The sequence below is a fragment of the Schistocerca serialis genome, chromosome 2 (assembly GCF_023864345.2).
Source record: "Schistocerca serialis cubense isolate TAMUIC-IGC-003099 chromosome 2, iqSchSeri2.2, whole genome shotgun sequence".
NCBI lineage: Eukaryota > Metazoa > Arthropoda > Insecta > Orthoptera > Acrididae > Schistocerca > Schistocerca serialis.
The window spans coordinates 309885757-309912769 of NC_064639.1; the positions used below are offsets into that span (position 1 = coordinate 309885757).

Consider the following 27013-nt stretch of genomic DNA (forward strand, 5'->3'; position numbering starts at 1 on the left):
CAATGTTTCGTGTCTGACATTAGTGCGACAACTTGTCATTCACGTGCCGTAACTGATTTAGAAAGGCACTTAAACACGAAAATGATTGGATATTATATATAAACTATACATTTTTAGAACCAGAAAGAATCACAAAATTTTATTAAATAAAAAAATCCATTTCTTGCGCCCACATGACGTCGAGATCCACTTAAAGAAAATTGACACGTAATTATTGACAAAAAGAATGGTATAATTTTGAGATTGTTCAGAAGAAAAATCAAGTATTCAAACTGGCTTAAGTAACTACAAATATGAGTGAAAGCTGTGTAAAGTTCTCAATTAGAATTACAGGAAGGAAATTGTGTCCATGGTTGCTAATACCGCAAAATTTTACAATTTGTGCAGTTGAATAATTCCTTCTGAAAAGAATCCACTGACGTAGTTTCTTATCTGAGATTGCTAAATTCTACAACGCCATGAGGTAGCTCGAATGAAAGAGTAAATTTTGAAGATTAGTCAAGCAATGGTGCACTCAGAGAGTCGTCCTTAGATCATAAAAACTTTTCTGCTCTAAGCTTGCTGTACTGGTCATCGTTTCAAAGATCGTAGAACAGCACTTTCAATATTCCAGAAAGAGGCAGCATCTGCTATGCTGCATTCTGTGAAATAAACATAGAGTAGGAATATCTATGGAGTGATCATTCGCATGCGTAGAACGGCTTTTTTGCCGCCAACATACGAGTCCAACTATCATGTGAATAATGAGTGTTTCAAGGTTTGTCCGCAAGAGCACTGCTGATTTTGAATTTTTCTCTAGAATAGACAGATAGCGCCCAAAAATTTCCGTAGTTTGTTCATCCGATTTATTAGTATCTTAACAACTTGCATTCGATACCTGGGATGAAGTTGGCTTATAGTTTTAATAGATAAATGTAAGAGAATTTCGCTTGTTTGAGACAACTCTCGCAGCTCAGACGTTGCATGAGGAAACTGCTTTGTAATAGGAGAAGAAGAGATAGACACAGCAATTTTTTTTAGGTTTTGTGTTGCATTTGACTATCGGAAGAACGACATATTACATAAATTGTTCCAATTTTATACTGTTTCTTTAATTGACACTTTATTACTTCGCTATATGTCTATCATAACGAGTTCGTTTCGGCATTTTCAAGTAATCCTGCAATGATGATACAATTTCTTTCGTAAAAATGTCCGATAAAAGTATGTTGCTTACATCTGTAGTACAATTTAGAATTTATGGCTTACATATATATTTATGCTTACTTGTTTTGCGTCTCAGGGTTTTGAAGTACCAAATATTACATATTGCATCCTTGAATATCTTTTTGATTACCTTCTCATGCTATCAGCCACGTTTATAATAGCATTTATATAGCACTTATATTTGTTTGACAGTTTTCTCCAGCAATGCTTATTATTCATGAGAATTTGGATGACAGGATTGTTCATTTATGACAATGTCTGTTGTGATGAGTTTCCTATATCTTTCACAGCTGTGGTAGTTGTTATTACAACTTATCGTTATATTAGGAAACTTCATTGACCTTTTTTGTTCTAATTCCATTGTAAATTTAATTTGAGGATGCCAGCTGTTTAATTGTTGATGTCATTGTCATCACCTTCTACCATCTACATATTTATGACAGTAAATAACTGTGTTTAAAAGGTGCAAATTCGAACTGAATAGTTTCTTTTCTAGTGTATTAATACATATATCTACAGTTGCGCTGGCAATTTAGTTGTCCACTGCTACTACATAAGTTTACTTGTAAATTTTATTTTCGCATTTAAAACAATTTTCTAGTGGAATCATTTCTAATAAGTTTATTATTTAGTGTGACTCAATGGTAGGTACCTTCCCATAGTGTATCAGGCTCCTCTTTATAATTTCTGTTGTTTCTGCTACTGGTATGTTTGTGTATAGGTTGCTTATATCAAACAAACTTTTCTTCCTGGGGAATTTTTATGTCTTTCATAGTGTGAACGAATGTCCTACAGTTTTCTAAAATGTAAATATAATTTGATCAGCAGCATATTCAGTTTGTTACTGAGAAAACAAGTAGGGCTGTCAGTGTAATAGATTATTGAATAGATTGTAATTCTCTGTGAATTTGTGTGTAGGGGTGGGGTTTTGGAATTCATAATAATTATTTTCTCAATCTATCAATATTGCATTAAATTTTTTTATTGTTTGTCTAGCTTTTGCCTTAAATCCGTTAGAGGGATTGCGTTATACAGTTGTGATGCTTTTACCTTTAACATGAAATTCATATTTCATATTTCATCCTGTAATATATCGGTAACTCACCACAACACAATTTACCATAAACGAACACTCCTGTCCTCCAAATTCGCATTCTACTCAAATAATTTCTAAATAGACTTCCAAATATCTAATATTTATGTTCCCTGATAGTAAATTTCTCTTTTTCAGAAACACTTTTCTTCATATTAACAGTCTGTACTATGTGATCCCAGTGCATTGGCTATCATCAGTTTTTTTGTTGTATAAATAACCAAATTCATCTACTACTTTAAGACTCTCATTTACTAATCAAATTCGTTATCATCACCTAATTTCATTCGATTACATTCAATTACCATAGTATTACTTTTGTTAATGTTCATCTTATAACCCCTTTGTATGATACCAATCTCTCTTCTCAACTGATCTTCCAAGTACTTTACAATATCATCGATAAACAACAATGACTTATTTCTTATCCCTAAACGCTAATGCCCTTTCCATGTCCTTCCTTGGTTTCCTTCAGCGCTTGTTCAGCGTTCAGGTTGACTAACATGGCAGATTGGCAACAGCCTTGTCTTACTCCCTTCTCCGCTACACCTTCTCCTTTTCCCCTTTCATCTCATTAGACTCTTATAACTGCATTCTAACTGCTGCATAAATTTTAGGAATCTCATTGCTACCTATATTTATTCCTGTTACCTTCAGAATTTCTAAGAGAGTATTCCAGTCATTTTCATTTATGTCATTATAATTATATGTTTATTGCCATGTATATGATTCGTGCTACAAAGTTCTTTCCAGGCAAATTTCTTCTTATTGGTGCTCCAGTTTTGACAAATTAGTGTATCATAGCCCACACAAAAATGAATGACAAGCATATATATTGGGACCATACTGACAGCGAAAAGGGCCATCTCTCCAGAGGCGTATGTCAGCAGCAGTTTGTAGGATCCATCCCTCAGTAGGCCCTGCAGGTCTGTGAAGGGCATCTTCAGCCGGTGGGTGGCCAGGGAGGCGGTGAGGGTGCCGCAATAGGCAGTGTAAACCACCATCGCAGACATCGACGCCACCAACAGAGAAGTCCGCACGCTGTCACGCCACTTCGTGTCACTACCACCGCCACAACCTGTCACCCCATTGACAATCATAAGCAGTGTGAAGGCAAGCATGAAATGTTTTAAGAAGATATGCTAGGACGTGAGGCTTCCTGTTCATTGTTATAGTTTACGAGTAATCATATTACTGTGTTAATTTAGGACAAAATTATGATAGCTAAGATCAAATGGGTATGATAGGTTCATGCATGGGAAGCAATTCGTGTTTCATGTGAGACTCCCAAAAATATAGCTCCTGCTTGGTCCATTCTGTATACTAAAGATGAACTGAGAGATCGAAGCAGTCATTGCGCAATTCTCTCGTCAATTAGACTGTGTCAGGCATTTCTGTACCCTACTGGTGTGTGATTCATTGTGGAGAAACTTTTTGTCGGAATTCACGTAATTAACTGGTTGTTGTTGTTGTTGTTGTTGTCTTTATTACTGAGACTGGTTTGATGCAGCTCTCCATGCTACTCTATCCTCTGCTAGCTTCTTCATCTCCCAGTACTTACTGCAACCTACATCCTTCTGAATCTGCTTAGTGCATTCATCTCTTGGTCTCGCTCTACGATTCTTACCCTCCACGCTGTCCTCCAATACTAAATTGGTGATCCCTTGATGCCTCAGAATATGCCCTACCAACCGATCCCTTCTTCTAGTTAAGTTGTGCCACAAATTTCTCTTCTCTCCAATTCTATTCAATACCTCCTCATTAGTTATGTGATCTACCCAACTAATCTTCAGCAGTCTTATGTAGCACCACATTTCGAAAGCTTCTATTCTCTTCTTGTCTAAACTATTTATCGTCTATGTTTCACTTCCATATATGGCTACAGTCCATACAATTACTTTAAGAAACGACTTCGTGACACTTAAATCTATACCGGATGTTAACAAATTTCTCTTCCTCAAAAACGCTTTCCTTGCCATTGCCAGTCTACATTTTATATCCTCTCTACTTCGACATAATCAGTTATTTTGCTCCCCAAATAGAAAACTCCTTTACTACTTTAAGCGTCTCATTTCCTAATCCAATTCCCGCAGCATCACCCGATTTAATTCGACTACATTCCATTTTTCTCGTTTTGCTTTTTTTTATGTTCATCTTATATCCTACTGTCAAGACACTGTCCAATCCGTTCAGCTGCTCTTCAAGGTCCTTTGCTGTCACTGACAGAATTATAATGTCATCGGCGAACCTCAAAGTTTTTATTTCTTCTCCATGTATTTCAATTCCTATTCCGAATTCTTCTTCTGTTCCCTTTACTGCTTGCTCAATATACAGATTGAATAACACTCCCATCCCAACCACTATTTCCCTCTCATGCCCCTCGACTCTTATAACTGCCATCTGGTTTCTGTACAAACTGTAAATAGACTTTCGCTCCCTGTATTTTACCCCTGCCACCTTCAGAATTTGAAAGAGAGTATTCCAGTCAACATTGTTAAAAGCTTTCTCTAAATCTACAAGTGCTAGAAACGTGGGTTTGATTTTCCTTAATCGATTTTCTGATATAAGTCGTGGGGTCAGTATTGCCTGACGTGTTCCAACATTCCTACGGAATCTAAACTGATCTTCCCCGAGGTCGGCTTCTACCATTTTATCCAATCGTCTGTTAAGAATTCGTGTTAGTATTTTGCAGCCATGGCTTATTAAACTGATAGTTCGGTAATTTTCACATCTTTCAAAACCTGTTTTCTTTGGGATTGGAATTATTATATTCTTCTTGAAGTCTGAGGCTTTTCGCCTGTCTCATACATCTTGCTCATCAGATCGTAGAGTTTTGTTAGGCATGGCTCTCCCAAGGCTGTCAGAAGTTCTAATGGAATATTGTCTACTCCCGGGGCCTTGTTTCGACTCAGGTCTTTCAGTGCTCTGTCTAACTCTTCACGCAGTATCATATCTCCCCTTTCATCTTCATCTACATCCTCTTCCATTTCCATAATATTCTCCTCAAGTATATCGCCCTTCTATAGACCCTCTATACAGGGTGAATCACCTAACGCTACCGCTGGATATATTTCGTAAACCACATCAAATACTGACGAACCGATTCCACAGACCGAACGTGAGGAGAGGGGCTAGTGTAATTGTTTAATACAAACCATACAAAAATGCACGGAAGTATGTTTTTTAACACAAACCTACGTTTTTTAAATGGAACCACGTTAGTTTTGGCTCAAATGGCTCTGAGCACTATGGGACTGAACATCTATGGTCATCAGTCCCCTAGAACTTAGAACTACTTAAACCTAACTAACCTAAGGACATCACACACACATCCATGCCCGAGGCAGGATTCGAACCTGCGACCGTAGCAGTCGCGCGGTTCCGGACTGCGCGCCTAGAACCGCGAGACCACCGCGGCCGGCCCACGTTAGTTTTGTTAGCACATCTGAACATATAAACCAATACATAATCAGTGCCGTTTGTTGCATTGTAAAATGTTAATTACATCCGGAGATATTGTAACCTAAAGTTGACGCTTGAAACCTCCGACGTTCAGTTGCGTGTTGTAACAAACACTTCATTGCAGGGGCCCAAACAGCTGCAACATACATCGCGTTTCTACAGAATGATCTGCCAACGTTGCTCGAAAATGTCCCACTGGAAACGCGCCGACGTATGTGGTATCAGCATGATGGTGCACCTGCACATTCCGCAATGAACACTAGGTTGACCCTTGACAGGATGTTCGACGGGCGTTTCATAGGACGTGGAGGACGCATAAATTGGCCAGCCCGTTCTCCTGATCTTACACCTCTGGACTTCTTTCTGTGGGGTACGTTAAAGGAGAATGTGTACCGTGATGTGCCTACAACCCCAGAGGATATGAAACAACGTATTGTAGCAGCCTGCGGCGACATTACACCAGATGTACTGCGGCGTGTACGACATTCACTACGCCAGAGATTGCAATCGTGTGCAGCAAATGATGGCCATCACATTGAACATCTATTGGCCTGACATGTCGGGACACACTCTATTCCACTCCGTAATTGAAAACGGAAACTACGTGTGTACGTGTACCTCGCCCCTCATGGTAATGTATATGTGCGTCAGTGAAAAAAACCAATAAAGGTGTTAGCATGTGGACGTAATGTGCTGTTCCAGTGTCTTCTGTACCTAAGGTCCATCACCGTTCCCTTTGGATCCCTACGTAATTCGGTGCTCTCCGATACACACGATCGAACAGCGGAGGAGTGGTACTCAAGCGTCAACTTTAGGTTACAATATCTCCGGATGTAATTAACATTTTACAATGCAACAAACGGCACTGATTACTTATTTGTTTATATGATCAGATGTGCTAACAAAACTAACGGGGTTCCATTTAAAAAACGTAGGTTTGTGTTAAAAAACATACTTCCGTGGATTTCTTTATGGTTTGTATTAACCAACTACACTATCCCCTCTCCTCACGTTCGGTCTGTGGAATCGGTTCGTCAGTATTTGATGTGGTTTACGAAATATATCCAGCGGTAACGTTAAGTGACTCACCCTGTATACTCCTTCCACTTTTCTGCTTTCCCTTCCTTGGTTAGAACTGGGTTTCCACCTGAGCTCTTGATATTCATGCAAGTGGTTCTCTTTGCTCCAAAGGTCTCTTTAATTTTCCTGTAGGCAGTATCTATCTTACCCCTGGTGAGATAAGCCTCTACATCCTTACATTTGTCCTGTAGCCATCCCTGCTTAGCCATTTTACACATCCTGTCGATCTCATTTTTGAGACGCTTGTAATCCTTTTTGCCTGCTTCATTTACTGCATTTTTATATTTTCTCCTTTCCTCAATTAAATTCAATATCTCTTCTGTTACCCAATGATTTCTATTAGCCCTTGTCTTTTTACCTACTTGATCCTCTGCTACCTTCACTATTTCGTCTCTCAAAGCTACCCATTCTTCTTCTACTGCATTTCTTTACCCCATTCTTGTCAATCGTTCCCAAATGCTTTCCCTGAAGCTCTCTACAACATCTGGTTTAGTCAGTTTATCCAGGTCCAATCTCCTCATATTCCCACCTTTTTGCAGTTTCTTCAGTTTTAATCCACAGCTCATAACCAATAGATTGTGGTCAGAGACCACATCCACCCCTGGGAATGTCTTACAATTTAAAACCTGGTTCCTGAATCTCTGTCTTAAAATTATATAATCTATCTGATACCTTCTAGTACCTCTAGGCTTCTTCCATTTATACTACCGCCTTTCATGATTCTTGAACCAAGTGTTAGCTGTGATTAAGTTATGCTCTGTGCAAAATTCTTCCAGGCGGCTTCATCTTTCATTTCTTCCCCCCAATCCATATTCACCTACTACGTTTCCTTCTCTCCCTTTTCCTACTATCGAATTCCAGTCACCCATGACTATCAGATTTTCGCCTCCCTTCACTATCTGAATAATTTCTTTTATCTCATCATACATTTCATCAATCTCTTCGTCATCTGCGGAGCTAGTTGGCATATAAATTTGTATTACTGTGGTAGGTGTGGGCTTCGTATCTATCTTGGCCACAACAATGCGTTCACTATGTTGTTTGTGGTAGCTTCCCTGCACTCCTATTTTCCTATTCATTACACAACTCTACAAAATAATTTTTTTTTCGTTGCCAGGGAAGTTTGAACGAAAATGGGATATTGTTATGATACTCATTCCCAGTATATTTGTACTTTTTCCAAATTGGCTCTGGTTTTTGAGATATAGGTTATTTGTGGAAATGAGAGTTTCATGTGGATAATATCGACTGCAGGGTCCATATATGGTGTAATGTATTTGCTACCTGTTGTTTAATTAGTGATATTGTACTATCTTTATTAAACAATTGTGCTCAGGGAGTGCATCTGTGTGGTTGAGGATTACATCATGCAAACATCACACTGTCAGCATGTGTTCAGTCCTGTTGTGCGGTGCGTGTGTTGAAGATATTGAGGGTTGTGCAGATTTGAATTCGGCGGTACTCGACATTCATTTGTTGGCCGAGGTAATCCCCGCAACAGCCGATAGGTAGCATTCAGTGTAAACAAGAAAAATGGCGATGGTCGAAAGTCACACACATGTGCAGTGCAGCTTCAAGGAGATAGAACCTTTTCATCGTGACGTAGCAAATAAGAGGTGAGTATTCATTTCACACAAAACAATTAATGATGTTTGTTGGATGTGATTGACATGAAAATACAAGAAAGTTCTGCATAATATGTAGTATTTGTGCAATTTTGTTTTAGGAAAACATGAGTTCTTCACGCTGTCTTTGCGTGAACCATCCAGATGAGTTCTGCTACATTTGTGGTGAATACGTTCTTCAAAAGAACAGGAAGAATATCACTCCTTTTGTGAAGGAAGCGTATCTGGCATATTTCGGAATTAAACTTGGAGATCAAGACAAGGCGTGGGCACCCCATAAAGTTTGTAAATGCTGTGTGGAGTGCTTACGGCAGTGGACAAAACGAAAAAGGAAAAGCTTAAACTTCGGAGTGCCTATGGTATGGCGAGAGCAGAAGAACCATACAGATGACTGCTATTTTTGCATTGTTAATGTGAAAGGTTTTAATAGGCTCAAAAAACGAAAGTGGGAATACCCCGATTTGGAGTCAGCAAGAAGACCGGTGGTGCACAGCGACGATGTTCCTGTACCAACCTTCACAACATTACCCACGCTAACATCATCAGATGACGATGTGCACGGCGAGGAATGTACAAGTAGTGGTTCGGAATACGAAGGACGTGAGACACAACCCCAGCAGTTCGACCAGAAGGAGCTCAGTTACTTGATACGAGAACTCAATCTTTCAAAGCAAGCATCAGAACTCTTAGCATCCAGGCTTAAGGAAAAGAACTGTCTTCATCCAAGTGTTAAAATAACAGCTTACCGGACGAGAGAAGAAAACCTTCTTCCATACTTCAACCAAGAAGAGGTTATAGTGTATTGCAGCAATATACCTGGACTTTTACTTGAATTGGGGCTGCCGGAATATAGACCAGAGGACTGGCGTCTCTTCATAGACAGTTCCACTAGAAGTTTAAAATGTGTTCTCCTACACAATGGCAATCGTTACGCATCTATTCCAATTGCCCACTCAACAAAACTTTGTGAAGCATATGCTAACATCAAGATGGTTCTGCAGAAAATTCAGTATATGCAGCACCAGTGGTTGATTTGTGTTGATTTGAAAATGGTGAACTTCTTGCTTGGACAACAAAGTGTATACACAAAGCACCCATGTTTTATCTGCATGTGGGATAGTAGGGCAAAGCACGAACATTGGAAGCAGAAAACATGGCCTCCAAGGGAACATATGGCTGTTGGTGAAGCAAACATCATTAATGAACCTCTGGTTAGTAGGGACAAGATTGTTCTTCCACCATTACATATTAAGTTAGGACTAATGAAGCAATTCACCAAAGCTTTAGACAGAAATGGTAATTGCTTCACATACATCTGCAATACGTTCCCTGGACTCAGTAGTGAAAAACTTAAGGCAGGAATATTTGATGGTCCTCAAATTCGCAGGCTCATCAACGATACCAATTTTACAAGTGTCATGACTGTCACTGAAGCATCGGCCTGGAACAGTTTTGTCGCTGTTGTAAAATGTTTTTTGGGCAATCATAAAGCTCCCAATTACGAGGAACTGGTCAAAAACATGCTCACTAACTTTCAAAACTTAGAAGCTAACATGAGCATAAAATTGCACTTCCTTCACAGCCACCTGGATCGATTTCCTCGTAATCTAGGTGATTTCAGTGAGGAACAAGGAGAGCGGTTCCATCAAGATATGAAAGGAATAGAGGAAAGATATAAATGAAGATGGGACAGGCATATGATGGCAGATTATTGCTGGAATCTGCAACGTGACTGTTCTGAAGAGACCTATAAAAGGAAAGCGTGCAGGAAGCGGTTCGTCATGGACGGAAAATGATATACTTATAGAGAAACTTTTCAATTATGTTTTATTCGTGGACAAATGCCTATCAGGTTTTCATAGAAGCTATTTATAAAGATTATTTTCTTTTTTCATTGTAGTTTGTAGCGCTCGAGTTCAGTATTAGCAATTTTTTCTAATTTTTTGAATAAATCATGCATTATCTCAAAAACTAGAGCCACACTGCATAAATGGTTGCTATATTCGTCCTCAGCACCACTAACCCATCCTAAAGCCACTCAAATATCCTTGGCAAGAAAATGAGTGTTGACCAGTGTTATTAAACCTACTCCTGCATTACCGATATTTGATTTTGTATTTATAACCCTGTATTCACCTGACCAGAGGTCTTGTTCCTCCTGCCACCGAACTTCACTAATTCCCACTATATCGAACTTTAACTTATCCATTTCCCTTTTTAAGTTTTCTAACCTACCTGCCCAATTAAAGGATCTCACATTCCACACTCCGATCTGTAGAACGCCAGTTTTCTTTCTCCTGATAACAACGTCCTCCTGAGTAGTCACCGCCCAGAGATCCGAATGGGGGACTATTTTACCTCCGGAATATTTTACCCACAATGACGCCAAAATCCTTTAACCATACAGTAAAGCTTCATGCTCTCGGGAAAAATTACGGCTGTAGTTGCCCCTTGGTTTCAGCCGTTCGCGGTACCAGCACAGCAAGGCCGTTTTGGTTAGTGTTACAAGACCAAATCAGTCAATCATCCAGACTGTTGTCCCTGCAACTACTGAAAAGGCTGCTGCCCCTCTTCAGGAACCACACATTTGTCTGGCCTCTCAACAGATACCCCTCCGTTGTGGTTGCACCTACTACGGCTATCTGCATCGCTAAGGCCCGCAAGCTTCCCCACCAATGGCAAGGTCCATGGTTCATGCGGGGAATTAATTGGTAGACTTTCTTAATCTGAGCAGATCTGCATTCTTGAAAAGCAGCCAACACTCGCGAAGTCTTCATTATAAAATTTCTGAGCTGAGATGATAATCATTAGCTTTCCCTTAAGTTAGTGGAATCTTGGCTGAATGCTAGAACATAAATAATGTGAATAAGTTATTCAGCCTGTGGCAGTACTGGACGAGGACATCCAACTATGAGGTGCATTCAAGTTATAATAACTCCTGGTATTTTTTTTTCTCAAGACTGGAAAACAAATAAAAACATGGGGTTTATTGTGAAGCGTGGCATAGTTGGCAGCACTGTACAGCACATGGAACTCTAGTGGCAGCGGTGAGTGAGAACTGTTTTGACACTTAAAATGGGAACGTTTTCATTACGAGTACAGCGTGAAATCTTTCGGTTTTGCCATTTGCATGAAGTGACACCGATTGAAATTCATCACCAGTTGAGCCACACATGGATTGATGTTATCCTGACTGTCTTTAATGTGATGGCGATGAAGATGATTAGTTTGGGAGGCGCTCAACTGCGTGTTCTTCAGGGCCCGTACAAAGACCCAATTTTTACACAGTCCAATTTTTAACTCAATCCAATCTAGCAACAACAATGATGATGATGATGAAATGACGAGCAAATCACAAACATCCAGTCCCCAGGCAGAGAAAATCCCCAATCCGGCCAGGAATCGAACCTGGGGCTTCTTGATCCAGTAACAGCAACACTAGCCACTAGAGTCTTTAGTGTGCGTTGGTGGATGGGGCAGTTTGGAGAATGCAGAACTTCATGTGATAACCAACTAGTCTGATAATGTGATTAAGAGAGTGAAGAAAATTTCTTTGAAGGACCATCGAGGGAGTATGGAACACATCACTTCACAGGTTGGTATTTATGTGGATCTGGGCAAACAACCATGAAGAACTTGCGAAGTGTCCTCCAGGTGGCTGCTATGAATGGTGATGGATGACCACAAGAGTGCGTGTGTGGCCTGTTTCCAGACAATATTGACACGACATAATGGAGTGAATAGGACTTTCTTTTCATTCATTGAGATATGGATGCCTATTGGAATTTGCGCAGCTGAATAAGTATTAAGGAGAAAAAAAGGACATTTTACTGATAACTATATTTGCACATTCAAGAACAAAAAAATTTACAGCGAACATAACAGAATAATTAGCGCACACAAAGAGTGTTAGACAATGCCAAAGAGGTCTATTTTACACAGTGCACTTTGCGCCTGCACACACGAAATATATTGTTCACACAATTCCAACAACGCCGTTTTCCAATACCGAAACGAAACGCCAGTCAGCTCAATGGAAGTGCTCACATTCTCTGGCAACAAAAAAATTCGGGTAAGCAACAGTACTAAAAAAATTATCGTGGTCGTGTTCTCGGTCAACGATGGCGTAATCCTTACTCAGCGCATTCCAAAGAGCACTGGGTGATATGTGCATCTTACAAAGACGTTTTGAAGAATAGGAGCCTTCCAGCTTTGCAAGAAAATGGCCAGAAAAGACGACACGTGTGCTCTTTCTGCAAGGCAAGGCACCAGTGCATCTGGCGAACGCGAAGATGCAGTTTCTTCGTAGCAACAACTTTGGAATTATTTCTCACGCTCTCTATTTCGTCTGACCTGGCTCCTAGCGACTTTTGGATGTTTCCAAGGACGAAAGATACTCGTACAAACACTAGTCGTGCCACTAAAGCATCAGTGATTTTCCAATGGTCAAACCAGACCCCTAAAGAAGCGTTCGCTGTGGGCATGAAATCTTGGGTTGACGTTTTGTTGGGCTGCAGGAAAGTTAAGTCAAGAAGTGACGCAAGTTTCACAGTTTTCGTGTTTTAGTTTGAGAGAAGGAGAATCGGAGGGTTATAACTTGAATGTATCTCATAAGTTAAAAAAGGGGAATTACCATTGAGAGTAGCTGTTAATGAGGCAAATACCAATCAACTGACAACTGCAGCCTGCACTGATTGTCTTAACAGTCTAATGCTGGTAACTGACTAGCGTACCACAGGCCAATTTCTCACTACCATAATACATGGTAGGTTTCGATGTGATGTGATGATTATAACTTTAAGATTTTTCTCTTATTTTTCTGTGTCACCTAGCAAGCTTTTTAAGTGTTGTCTGTACTTGAAGCCTATATGCCCTGCGACTTTGCGATGTAATTTTTTTCTGTACAGCTCTTGGCTTCTCCAGCAGTTGAATATAATTATTCATTTCTTCGTAGTTTTTATTTATTTTCCACTTTTTCAAGTTTTTATTTGGTATTCTGGTTTTACAGTACAGCATGTAGAGATAAATGTATACCCTGTTGTCCGCTATACGTGGCCAGAGTTTATCATCTCATAGCATAGTTTTATTATATTACATTCTTCTCGGCTTTAGTTACATTCATATTCTTGATATAGTGTTTGAAATTTCATTGTGACAAGATAAGTGAAGTTAATGTATACAAGCATCAACAACTGATTCCTGTACGTTTGTACACTTCATGTAATGTGTTTTAGATGTTGTCCAGAAATGTCTATGCTTGGTACTGGAGCACTAAATTTTAAGTAGACATCACTGTATTAACACAACATGAGAACAGTTTATCTCTTCGTGTATCAAATGGGAATGATAATATTCTTATACAAGTATAAGGTCTGTCTTGCTAAAAAGTAGTCAAGATAACGTATGACACACCATAAACGAAAAATTTTGCACTTCAATATTATTTTTTAAGAAAAAATATTTTCATAGAGAAATATGATGACAGCTGCTTATTAATAGCTGATTTTTGTGTAAAATTCTTATTACTAGACTATGTTTAAAGAAAGTTAACCAACTAGAACAAAATTCCATTTCATGTTTACGATTTCCATTTTTCATTTCCTTAAACCCTTATGTGTTCAGACATTTTTGTAAAAGTTTTTCACACAATTTCCTTCAGTTAATTTTCTCAAGACCATTTAATATGATACATATCAATATGTCTCACTTCCTCCGTATATGCATATTATGTAAATTTTTCGTTTTTATAACTTTAAATCTCATAAAAAATATTTTCCACTTACTTTTTTTAGAATATCTTTGTCAAATATCTAAATATCTAATGTTATGATATCCACCTGATAGATAATTTAAATTCCTTTCACATTTTGTATCAATAACCTGCAAATAAAATATTTAGTATTCATTATTACTTACAACTTTAACGACAGAGACTGAAAAATGGTCCATTTATTTATGTGAAGGTATTGTTCCAAATGTTCCTATTCAAAAGCTCAGCCACCAAATATAAATATAAATGTTGTACAAAAATAGGAAATTAGTCAATTACATTATTTATGTCTGGAGAGAAGATATGGCTCTGTAGTGCAACCTTTTAAAGATTTATCAAACAATTTATGTTTCTTACTATTTTTAACTTTATTGATTAAAAAGTTCAGAACATAATTCCATATGACTGTAAGGAATAATTATTGATTACAAGTAATTCTTAATTCTCATAACATCTCAATGTTACACACACACATATCTCAAAAAGTGTTCTAAATGTACTCGTAGCATATCGATTTTGGTCAAAAGTATGCCAGAGTGGAAGTGAGTTGTAAAAGAGCCAGCTGAAAACAGGCAAGAGTGTTATGTGTTGCAAAGCAAAATGTGGCTGACAACATTGTCACGTAGAGCCAACTCGGTGCATTATAGCAACAGCTAACGCTGCAATATGCTAGCAGAAGGATGGAAGCCTTTCCTCATTTGCCACCATAGAAGTGTTTAGAGTATATGCCTTAAATCCTAAACGAACATAGACTGGATCATATAAGTACTCAGCCATTCATGTATAAAAATATTCTCGTGTCTATATCATAGTCTACACCATGAGTTTTTAAATTCTGGAGCGGCATCCTGAAATGGAGTATTGGGTCCGCTGTTCGACCATGGCATAAGGCAGCCTGCCTCAAGTTACGAAAGCAGCATAAAGCTGCCTGCTAATTGGAGGGAGGTCACAGCCACAGAATTGTCAGCTGCGCAGTTGTGCTGTCGTCATGGTCACAGTTGGAGATATTGCTGACAGAGGCATTCGAGTCATTCCAAGCTCATTCCTGCTCTTTGTACTATCAGCAATGCTGGACATCTATTGTTTCGCATGAGAGTCAACTGGACACCTCCATCAAACTGCTCCTGATGAACTATGGCCAAGGGCTGGAATAAATAGTTGATCAAGAAAATCTACTGTTGTCCTGAGATCTCATTTCACTCTTCATGTGTGGGAGTCCATGGTTCATCTAACACTGGTGTCAGATCATTGATGTCACCACCTTAGTGTGACATCTAAACCTTCAACCTAAGGTAGACAGAGACCAAAAATTTTTCATTGTATTTTGGTCACGGAGAAAAGATTTGATGGTGGTGTATTTTGCAAACTAGATTTTGTTTCAAATAGAGAACCAGTGGATTTGTCCATTTATAGATGTAATGGAAGTCACAATTGGTTAGAGCCTGTTAGATATGCACAGTGTAACCTTGATGGCCACACAGTGCAATGTACAGAATCAGCTCCAGTAAAATGTTGTACATGAAATTGTTGAGGGCATATGGCTAGTCAAAGCCAGGACTCGAGATGGCTCAATTTATTTATTTATGCATTTATTTTACCTGGCAAGATTAGGGCTTTCAGGCCCTCTCTTACACCTAACCAGGCATACTCAGATTCAACAAATTTCAGTTTCTACAGAACATTAAGGACATATAACATGTTATACAGTATTTATGTTAAAGAAAAAAATAGAGATTATAAACGTAGTACAATGATAATTATAACAATCAAAAAATAATTATAACAATCAAGAATAATAATAATAATAATAGTGACTATGTATATGAAAGTAAACATATTTTTCTTTTTTGAATGTCAGTCCTATTGCTAGTTGGGAATTTTCTCGTTATATTCTTGCAGCTTGTGAGTTGTTCTCATCAAGCAGAGTCGTAAGACGATAGAATGGGGTGAAAGAGATATAGAAGAGGTAGATAGGTTAGAGGAAGAGAAATAGAGTGGTAAAATTCGAAGCTATGATGGAGAGGAGAAAGAAAGAGATGAGAGGGGCACAACAATGGTGGCTATACCGTCCCTAATATGTAAGTCTTGAGTTCCCTCTTGAATGTTGAGTGGTTCTGGATAAGACGCAGATCACAGGGGAGCGCGTTCCATAGTCTTATGGCTGAGATGGAGAATGACACGGAGAAAGATTTTGTGTTATGTAAAGGTACAGCCAAGATGCTAGACGTATCCGATCTGGTATTGCGGTTGTGGAATGATGATAGGTATTTAATGTGAGAAGATAAGTATTGGGGGCACCAGTGGCTAAGAAATCGATGAAGTAGGCACATCGTGTGCAGATCGCATGCCTTATGTGGGCGTATCCAACCTAGCTGGGAGTATGAAGGACTAATATGATCATACAACCGTATATTGCATACGTATCTAACGCAAGCATTCATCACTAGCTCGAGGCATCTCGAATTTTCACTATTTGTGCCGTGTTGAACTACATCACAGTAGTAAAGATTAGGCAAGACTAGTGTTTGGACTAATTTTTGTTTAACATGGGTTGGAAATATTTTTCTAAATTTTTGAATTGCATGTAGGGAGGAGAGCGATTTCTGGCAAGCTGTGACTGTTTGTTCTTCCCAGTTTAGGTGTTCATCCAAGATTATTCCAAGGTCTTGTACTGTTTTTTGGTATGGTAGTTGGGTACCATTGAGGAGTATTTGAGGGACTGTTTCGCGAAAGTACCGACTGTTTAACTTTGGATGAGATATAAGTATGACCTGGGATTTCTTGGGGTTTAGTTTCAGACCTAGGTTCTGTGCCCATCGAGAAACAGAGCAAAGATCTGCGTTCATACGCGCTACTGCGTCAGCAATGTTCTTGGGGCTTGCACTTATGTACAGTTGGATGTCGTCGGCGTATAGATGGTAGTTGCAGGAGTGAATCACTGAAGAAATATCATTAATGTACAGTGAGAAGAGTAATGGACCAAGGACGGAGCCTTGGGGAACTCCAGAGCGCACGGTTTCCATGATGACTTTTCCGACCCACAAATGACTTGTTGACTTCTGTTTTTGAGGTAGCTGTCGAACCAGTGTATTGCGCTGTTTGAGAAATTCAGCTGCTTCATTTTAATCAGTAATACATCAAAGTCAACTGTATCAAAAGCCTTGCTAAAGTCAAGCAGTGTTAGGATGGTAGCTTCACGTCTGTCCATAGCATGTTTAATGTCATCAGTTACTTTGATTAATGCAGTTGCTGTACTATGGTGCTTTCGAAAGCCTGACTGATATTTGTCGTGGATGTTATGAGTTTTGAGGTAATCCGTCAGCTGTTCATGGACAATGTATTCCAGGGCTTTAGATATTGCAGGAAGTATGCTGATCGGCCTGTAGTCACCAGGCGACTTAGGGTTGTCAGTCTTGGGTATAGTTTTTCCTTCCACTCAGTGGGATATGTCCTACTGACAAGAGACAGGTTGAAGATGTCTGTGATAACTGGAGTAATAGTGTCTACGACGTTTTTAATCATGCCAATGCTCACTCAATCATTTCCTACTGCCTCGGAAGAGATTCTCATAATTGCCTTGTGTACTGTGCCGGTAGTGACATGTTTTAGGAAAAACTTGTCTCTCGAGAGATTGATGTCTTGGGGCTGGTAATTTGTCGCTTCGTGGCAGTTTGCAGCTGTAGAGAAGAAATCGTTTAATTCTTCTGCAGACACTTGATAAACAGCGTCAGCTCGTCGGTTCCCTATGCCGAAACTGCGCAGCTTTTTCCACAGTGCAGCAGGTTTTGATATGCCGAATACGACAGAGCGGGCATGTCTGATTTTGGCATTCCTCACGCTTTGCTTGGTTCTATTCCGGAGTTTCCTATAAGCTTCGTACGCCTCGGGAGTTGGGTTACGTTTGAAGGCCCTATGTGCAGCATCACATTTATTCAGTAATTGGCGTAATGCAGTGGTGAGCCACGGAGCGGGAGCTCTCTTTACCTTGACATTGCATTGAGGAGCATGTTTATCATACAGTGCAATAATTTTGCGACATAATTCCCGAATTTTTCCGTCTAAAGTCGGTTCATTGCTTATATCATGCCAAGGGATGTCTGAGCAATCCTTTTGAAGAGCGTCATGGTTAACATTTTTTAGGTTTCTGTAGGTTACCAGGTGAGATTTTTCTTTGGTAGTATGCACTGAGTAATTTAAGAATATCACGTCATGAGCAGAGAGTCCCGGAGCAGATGTCTGATTGGCCCGAATTATTTTATCTGGTCGCTTTGTTACTATTATATCTATGAGTGTATGGCTGTGTGGCGTGTGATGAGTTGGGTCCAGCGGTGTTAAACTCATATCATTGGAGTGGAACAGTCTCCTTAGTTTTTCTGCAAAGGGAGATTTTAACTGTAAGTCGATGTTTGTGTCGCCCATAATGATTATGTGTTCATACAGTGTCACGAGCGAGGACAGGGCAGACTGAAAGGAGGACATAGCACCGACGTTTGGAGGTTTATAGATTACTCCAATTAGCAGTTTCTGATTTGCTGTATTTATTTCGAAAAACAAGAACTCTGCTTCTCCTTCTCCCTTTGCATCTGATGTGCATAGTATAGTAGGTCTCAGATCAGAGCGAACATAGGCACCCACACCACCCCCGCGTCGTGTTTCACGATCTGCCCTTAGGAGAGAGTAACCAGTGATTCGGATAGCGTCGGAAGAAATGTTTGGTTGCAACCAAGTTTCAGAGACGAGGATAATATGGAACAGCGATTGGCAGAACAGGTCACAGAACTCGTCGAAGTGAGCCATTAGCGTTCGCGTGGGCCACAAAGAGCCCGCCGCCGGAACCGGTCCGTCCCATTGTGGCCGCCTGTAGGACCGAGCGCGCTCCGTTTACCTGCTCGCCGGAAGAGGGACAAAAGCTGGATTTCGCGGGGGAAGACATATTTACAGGTGTGTCCAAGGTCGTGACTGACTCAAGCGTCTGTGGGCTAAAGGTGAAAGACAAGCTGGAGGTACGGGGGAGGGAGCGAAAAGAAAGATAGAAAATGGCAATAGTGGTTACGAAAAAGATAATAGTAGTAGTAGTGGTAGTGACGAGGATGAAAATAACAGATATAGAAAGGCGGTTTTAAGGAGATTCCTGTTAATGAACGTTAGAATTAAATTAATATATTTTGTTTCCTTGTCTTGAGAATGTTAGTTCTCAAAATGAATGTTGTCAGGGGCAAAGCTTCGACAGAAACAGAGATGCAGGTATGTCAGAGCCGGAAGCACTAAGAATGTTGTTAGAAAAGGTAGCACAACAAACAGTGGATAATACAGAACTGTGTGGGTTGGTAGAACCAAAGTTATCACTTTGGGGTCTAAATTTGTCAGTCGCAAGTTTAATTGCTCCTTTACTGGTAAGGCAATGAGTCCTTTGTGAGAGTCCTTGGAAATCTGGCTGAAATGGGAGGTTGGTCTGATAAGGACTTATTGAGTGCTGAAAAACTGAGACTAAGTGTGGAAAGTAAAACTTATCTACGGTATATAGAAGGTCTTAAGGGAGCCACAATATTCGAAGAATTTAAAGAATTGTTAATGCACAGATACACTATATATTGCCAGACACTATAGGGAACAGTTAGGGGTAGTAGCTGTTGCGGCCACACGATAGGATAAGGAAAATTAATGGAAGTGCATATGACTTAGGACAGAATGCTACGGTCAATGCTGCGTACAGAGCACTCGGGTTGATGCTTTTTAAGAGGGTTCCATGTGGAAACGTCAAGGCGTGTACAGACAGGAGGTCCAAAGGACCTGCGCACAGCAGTGTAGTTAGTTATAGAGTGCGAGGAGATATATTTGATGACTGGAATGCAAGTCCAGCAGTTTCCGTAGGTAATATAAAAATTTTCAGGTGTGGATGAATGGAACATGTAAGGAGGTAGTGTCTCGAGCCTCAGGGCGATGTCAATAAAGTAAGAGGAAGTAACAGTTTTAGAAGTAGAGGACTGGGAAGAATAAGGTATTAAACGCCAATGGGACCCCAGACCCTCTTCTAGTGATTCCCAGTAAGATTGGATGCTACAAAAACTTATGTAGAGGTGGACTGTGCTATAAGAGGAATAGTAGGAAAAAAGAGATGCCGGATGTTATTGCACACAGGGGTGCATGTGTTTGTTGCCAGTAGTGAACTGGTGAAATGCAAGCAATGGTACAGAGTGTAATGGAGCAGGTGGTCAAGACGTCGCACCTTTAGGATCGGTGGACATAGACTTTTGCCTGAAGAGATTGTGTCACACGTGAGTGAGGGTCACGACATGAATCTAGGATCAGATTTCTTATGTCAGCATTGTGCCTTAATCGATTTTCGGCAACATAGGGTGAAACTTGATAAAAAGTATGTTAGGTGAAGCCATTGCATGTGTAGCGATGTATGGAGTCCGTTGCGAAAGACGAGCCAATTAAACTGCAAACGGTCACATGAAGAATTTATTCACACGACTGTGTACCTAAGGGTACTGGGAAATCACTTTGGATCAATGTTGAGTCTAGCTTTCCGGGAGTAGACATCTAAATGCGAAGACAATAATGGACACCTACCATCTGTCAAACATCACAGGAACCTTGGATCATTTAGGGAATCCAAATATTTTCAGCAATAGATTTGAAGACTGGTTATCACCAGATAGAGGTTGCATCACACTATCGACACAAAAGAGCGTTTTCCGAGACCATTCGGATTTAAAAATGCAACTGCAACGTTTCAGAGATTGTTGGATGGAGTACTCAAAGGTTTAAAATCACGGCAATGCTCAGTGCATTTGGATGACACAGTCATGTATGGGAGTAATATGGAACAGCATAAGCAACGATTGAGGGAGGTACTCCTATGGTTACAAGCAGCGAAGTTAACACTGAGTATAGAAAATTCTAAATTTGTCGTGGAAGAGGTGGTGCACCTGGGCCATATCATACGTTAGGGTGAGGTTAAGACAGACCGAAGATTAATTAAAGCTGTATGTGAAATTCATGTCCCAGAATCTGTAAAAAAGTTGCAATCTTTCTTAGGAATTGCGAACTATTACCACCGGTTAGTAAAAGGGTTTGCAAATATTGCCAGACATTTGACATAATTGTTAAAAAAAAAAGGTTCTAAATTTGGCGCGGTGGGCTTAAGACTAAGTGAATTTGATTTCGAAGTCACACAAAAACCTGGGAAGAAGCACGGTAATGCAGATAGCATAAGGAATGGGAAATGGCATAGGGAGAGGATGACTAATTCAAACAGTATTTTAAGTAGTCACAGTTGTCTATGTAGGAAGAGCTGCTATTCAGAGAAACCAAGTTGGGACTGTTGATAGTGGTACCATTGAAGCCAAGGAATAGAGGATCACATATTAGCGGGTCATGGAGGTTGCAGACCTACCAGCAGAAGAATAGCAAAAAGGTATTGGTGGAGGAATGGGCAGACGGACGTACGGCAGTACGTTCAGAACTGCATAGAGTGCGCACAGAGAGCGGATCTGTGCCGACCAAGAGTTCCACTGCACAGGTTACCTGAAGCACTTGCACCATTCGAATTTCTGGGAACTGACGTTTTAGGTACATTCAGTAAAACACTTGCAGGAAATAAGTACGTACTCATAAACAAAGAACATTTTTAAAGATACGTAGAAATCGTCGCGATACCAATCCAACAGGCGGCAGCAGTGGCACAAGCACTTGTGAATAATTGGGTACTGAACCTTGCACTGCCTGAAACAATAGGAACAGACCAGGGAACGAACTTCATGTCAGCTCTGTTCAAGGAATTTTGTAAGCTATTGAATGTGAAGAAGTTAAATGGTTCAATTGGCTCTGAGCACTATGGGACTTAACATCTATGGTCATCAGTCCCCTAGAACTTAGAACTACTTAAACCTAACTAACCTAAGGTTATCACACAACACACAGTCATCAAGAGACAGAGAAAATCCCTGACCCAGCCGGGAAGAAGTTAAGGGCGAGTCCTTTCCATCTACAGCAAACGGAAGGATTGAAAGGGTGTATAGGACAATCGGGAATACGTTTGGATACTACGGTAACTCACATCACACAAATTGGGATACCTATATAAAGTACATCTTCTCCACCTACAACTCAAGGCAGCATGGGAATACAGGACTATCGCCATATGGAGTAGTATATGGTCGTAAAACGCCGTCACTGTTCGACATATTGAAAACGAAGAAAGAGAAGACTGAAGAGTCTGTTAAGGAATTTTCAGAGTGATTAGGGAAATTTGGAACAGTGTACAGAGGGCAAATACACGAGCTCTGAAGAAACAGGAAGAAGCATTGCGCCATACGGCAAGAATGACACAGGATAAGTTTGGTCAGTGTGTGACGCTATCAACTTTGACTACGCCGAAGGGAACGACAAAGAAGTTTTTTTGCAAAGTATCAGGGGTCATAACAAATGGTAGAGACTATGTCACCCACCAAATGTCAAGCTGCAGTTGCCGATGAGAACGACAGTTGTACATGTAGGGCGGTTGAAACCTTTTCAAGGGAGTCCGAAAGATTTCCTGGGAAAGGAGATGCGGTTCAGAAAAGGAGAATGAGGAGAAAGATATAGGAAGATAAACAAGAAGTTGTGAATGACTCGGAAGATAAACATGTGGTTGTGAATCAATCTGAAAGATAAACAAGAGGTTGTGAATGAAACGGTAAATCCCGTATGGATTATGGCCCTGGAGGGGTCATTTAATATTTTTTAGGTTAGATGTAGTGTAATTAGTAAAAGCAGCTGTGGAGCAGCAATGATTTTAAGGGGGAGGAAGGAAATAGGCGTTCCTGCCTGTAGGTGAGGTGCATAGAAGGCGAGATCATGCGGTTCACAGCAGGACTACTGATCTTCGTTGGGGTGGAAGCGTTACGGAACCAGCACCTCGAAGGCGAAGAGTTGTCCGCCGAGCAGGAAGACGTAGTGATCACCAGGTAGTATTCAACGCATGGGAGATGCATAGCGAGGTGAGAAGATTGGATGAAGCGTTCAGCAAATTTAATCAGAGAACGGAAAGGCACTGGATACTCAAAAGAAGTGCCAGGGTATGTGAGAGAGTACATAGTGCGTAGGAGAAATTAAAGAGTTAGATGACCCAGATACTGGTGGTTATTGCACACATGCAAAGAAAGAGGACTTGGATCGACGCTGGAGATCGCCTTATGAAAGCAATACTTGCCACTGTTGATGAAGAAAACATTCAAACGGTAAACGACATCGTAGGAGGGGTTAATCAGTAGAGAAAAGGGAAAAGAGCCGTGAGTGATTGGCACACTATGCAAGTACGCATATTAAAAGTTCAGAGAAGGCCATATTGACTAACACACGACTACTACGACAACTGGCTGGAGAAGTAATGTGGTACACTAGAGCTGCAGAAGAGGCAGTTAATCAGAATGTCAGGGAACTACAAACCGAAGTAGAACTCTTAGATAGACAAGTAGTAATGACAAAATGGTTGCAGTGTGTAGAAGCTAGTGTTTGGGAAGCACGAGGGAAGTAACAGAATTACAGGAGGCTATGCAGCAGGGTGCAAGAGGTCAGTTGGGGATAAAGCTATTGTCGCCTGAGCAGTAGTTAGAGGGTCTGAGGAAAGTACAGAGGGAACTACCGCCGGAGCGGGGGTTGGTTTTAAAACCTGAGCACAAAAACTTATCTTTCGTTTTCTATACCAGTAGCAGGAAAACAAGGACGTCACGAGTGCCACACAGTTCATACGCATCCTGTCAAGTGGGGGATATTGAAGAATCTTGTAAGAGTGAAAACGCGACGACTATTATTAATTAAAAAAGACGAGGAAAGATGTGTAGAAATGGAAGAAGCAAAGTTACAAAATTTCACCGCGGGGAAATCACTGTCTGTGCGAATATGGTAATAAGAGAGGGGCAGGATTCCTGCGTAGTGAAATTGCTAATAGGACGAAGGCAGATAAGAGAACGCAACAAAGAAGTCATCGAGCTGGGATTGTACTTTCAGCAGGTAGATGCACAATGTTTGTACTCTACCTTTGACAAGACGGTAGTAGTAGCTAGTTGTTTCGAGCAGGGGAAGCTAGCGCCAGCAAACAGGCATGAATTAAACGGGAGTGGTTTGTTATCAAATGGAACAGCGTGTGAGATAATGGGGCTGCTAACAGCAGTATTCGAGTGACGCCACACTTGGCTCCACTTCTTTCGCTGTCAGCAGTGCCGGACGTGCAAGATTTCACAAGAGAGGCAGCTGGACACCGTCACCAAGCTGTTCCTGATGCACTGTAGCCAAGGGCCGGAATATACAAGTTAAGTGAACAAATCTACTGTCGCCCTGACGTCTCATTTCACTCTCCGTGGGTGCCAATCCATGGGTCATCTAACATAAATGTGAATTCATCTCTTTGCTTATCTACTATTTTGTTTATTTGTTCCTATGCACACATAATCCAATAGAACTGATTCCTTTCATGCACAATTTTTAAGAAAATGCATAAGAGATGACCTGTACCTCTCATGAGAAATATTCCTGCGACGTGTAAGATATCACTGTACGTCTGGTTGTAGCCGCCATGACATCCCAAACTTCTGTTGTATCTTCTTTGAATTCTGAGGACAGCCCAGATGATGGCTATGACGGTGATGGTGCACAGCCAGAGACGTCTGTCAAAGGGCCGTAAAAAGTTATCCCATGTTAACTCCTCCTCCTTCGGCTCCTCAAGGAATAGGATCAGCCTACAACCACAACATAAGAATCATAATATCAGTTCTTGTAAACTACAGAATGAAAATTTATTTCTGAGATAAAAAGAGAAATTCATTTGCTTTCAGATTATTCATCTTGTTGTTGTTGTTGTTGTGATCGTCTCCAGGCTGAAGACTGGTTAGATGGAGCTCTCTATGTTGTATCCTGTGCTAGCTTCTACATCTTTGAAAATCTACTACATACTACATCCTTGTGGAACTGCTTACTGTATTCATCTCTTGGTCTCCCATTACGATTTTTACCGCGCACGCTTCCCTCCAGTACTAAATTGTTGATCTGTAGGTATCTCATAATTTGTGTTTATCAACCGATCCCTTCTTTAGCCAGGTTGTGTCACAGTTTTCTTTTCTCCCCGGTTTTGGTCAATACCTCCTCATTAGTTACGTGATCTACCCTTTTAATCTTCAGTATTATTTTGCAGCACCACATTTCAAAAGCTTCTATTCTCTTCTTATCTAAATGCTCATCGTCTATGTTTCACTTCTATGTATGGCTATACTCCAGACAAATACCTTCAGAAAAGACTTCTCAACACTTATGTCCATATTAGATGTTAACAAATTTCTCTCCTTCACGAACACTTTTCTTGCCATTGCAAGTCTAAACTTAATACCCTCTCTGCTTCCGCTATCATCAGTTATTTGGTCCCCAAATAGCAAAACTCATCTACTACTTTAAGTGTCTCATTTCCTAACCTAATTCCCTCAGCATCACCTGATGAAATTCTGCTACACTCCGTTATCATTGTTTTGCTTTTGTTGATGTTCATCTTACGTCCTCCTTTCAAGACGCTGTCCACTCCTTTCAACTGCTCTCCCAAGTTTTTTGCTGTCACCGAGAGACTTATAATGTCATCTCCAGACTTCAAAGCTTTTATTTCTTCTCCCTGGACTTTAATCCCTACTTCTAATTTTTCTCGGTTTCCTTTACTGCTTGCTCAATGTACAGATTGAATAACGTCGGAGATAGGCTACAATCCTGTCTCACAGCCATCTCAACCACTGCTTCCCTTTCATGACCCTTGGCTTTTATTACTCCCGTCTGGTTTCTATACAAGTTCTTAAGAGTCTTTCACTCCCTGCATTTTACCCCTGATACCTTCAGAATTTGAAAGAGAGTATTCCAGTCAACATTATCAAAACCTTTCTCTAAGTCTACAAATGCTATAAATACTGCTTCGCGTGTTCCTTCATTTGCAACCGAAACTTATTAAACTCATACTTAGGTAACATTCACACCGGTCAGCACCTGCTTTCTGTGGAACTGGAATTATTATATTCTTCTTGAAGTCTTAGGGTATTTCGCCCATCTCATACGTCTTTCTCGCCAGATGGAAGAGTTTATTCAGGGCTGGCGCTCTCAAGGCTGTCAGTACTATCAGTACTTCAGATGGAATGTCATCTACTCCTGCGGCCTTTTTTCGACTTAGCTCTTTCAGTGCTATGTCAAATCCTTGTCACAGTATCATATTTATCACCTTATCTTCATCTATGTCCTCTTGCATTTCTATAACATTGCCCTCAAATTCATCTCCCTTATATAGCCCCTGCACATACTCCTTCCATGTTTGCTTAGGACTGGTTTTCCATCTAAGCTCCTGATATTCACACAGCTCCTTCTCTTTTCTCCAAAAGTCCCTTTAATTTCCCTGTGGCGGTATTTGTCTTTCCCCTAGTGAAGTATCCTTCTAAATCCTTACATTTTTTGTTTATCTATTCCTGCTTAGCCATTTTGCACTTCTTCTCAATCTCATTTTTTGGTTGAATTTTTATATTTTCTCCATTTCATCGATTAAATTCAATATCTCCAGCGTTATCCAAGGATTTCATCTAGGCCTTGTCTTTTTACCTATTTGATCCTGTGCTTCCTTCACTGTTTGATGTCTTAAAGCTTCCCATTCGTCTTCTACTGTATTTCTTTCCCCCGTTCTAGTCAACCGTTGCCTAATGATACTTCTGAAACTCTCAAGAACCTTTGGTTCTTACAACTTTCCAGGTCCCATCTCCTTCATTTCCTGTCTTT

General features: G+C 40.3%; 1 protein-coding gene across 1 annotated transcript in view; it reads right to left on the minus strand.

Moving 5' to 3' along the window:
• LOC126455935 (glutamate receptor ionotropic, kainate glr-3-like) overlaps nt 1-27013 on the minus strand; it is a 69593-nt gene that overhangs the window by 11538 nt on the left and 31042 nt on the right. Inside the window, exons 5-6 of the mRNA XM_050091694.1 lie at nt 24737-24960; nt 3151-3377 (exon numbers count right to left, since the gene is read on the minus strand). Coding sequence (XP_049947651.1) covers nt 3151-3377; nt 24737-24960 — 451 coding nt within the window. The remainder of the gene's footprint in view (nt 1-3150; nt 3378-24736; nt 24961-27013) is intronic.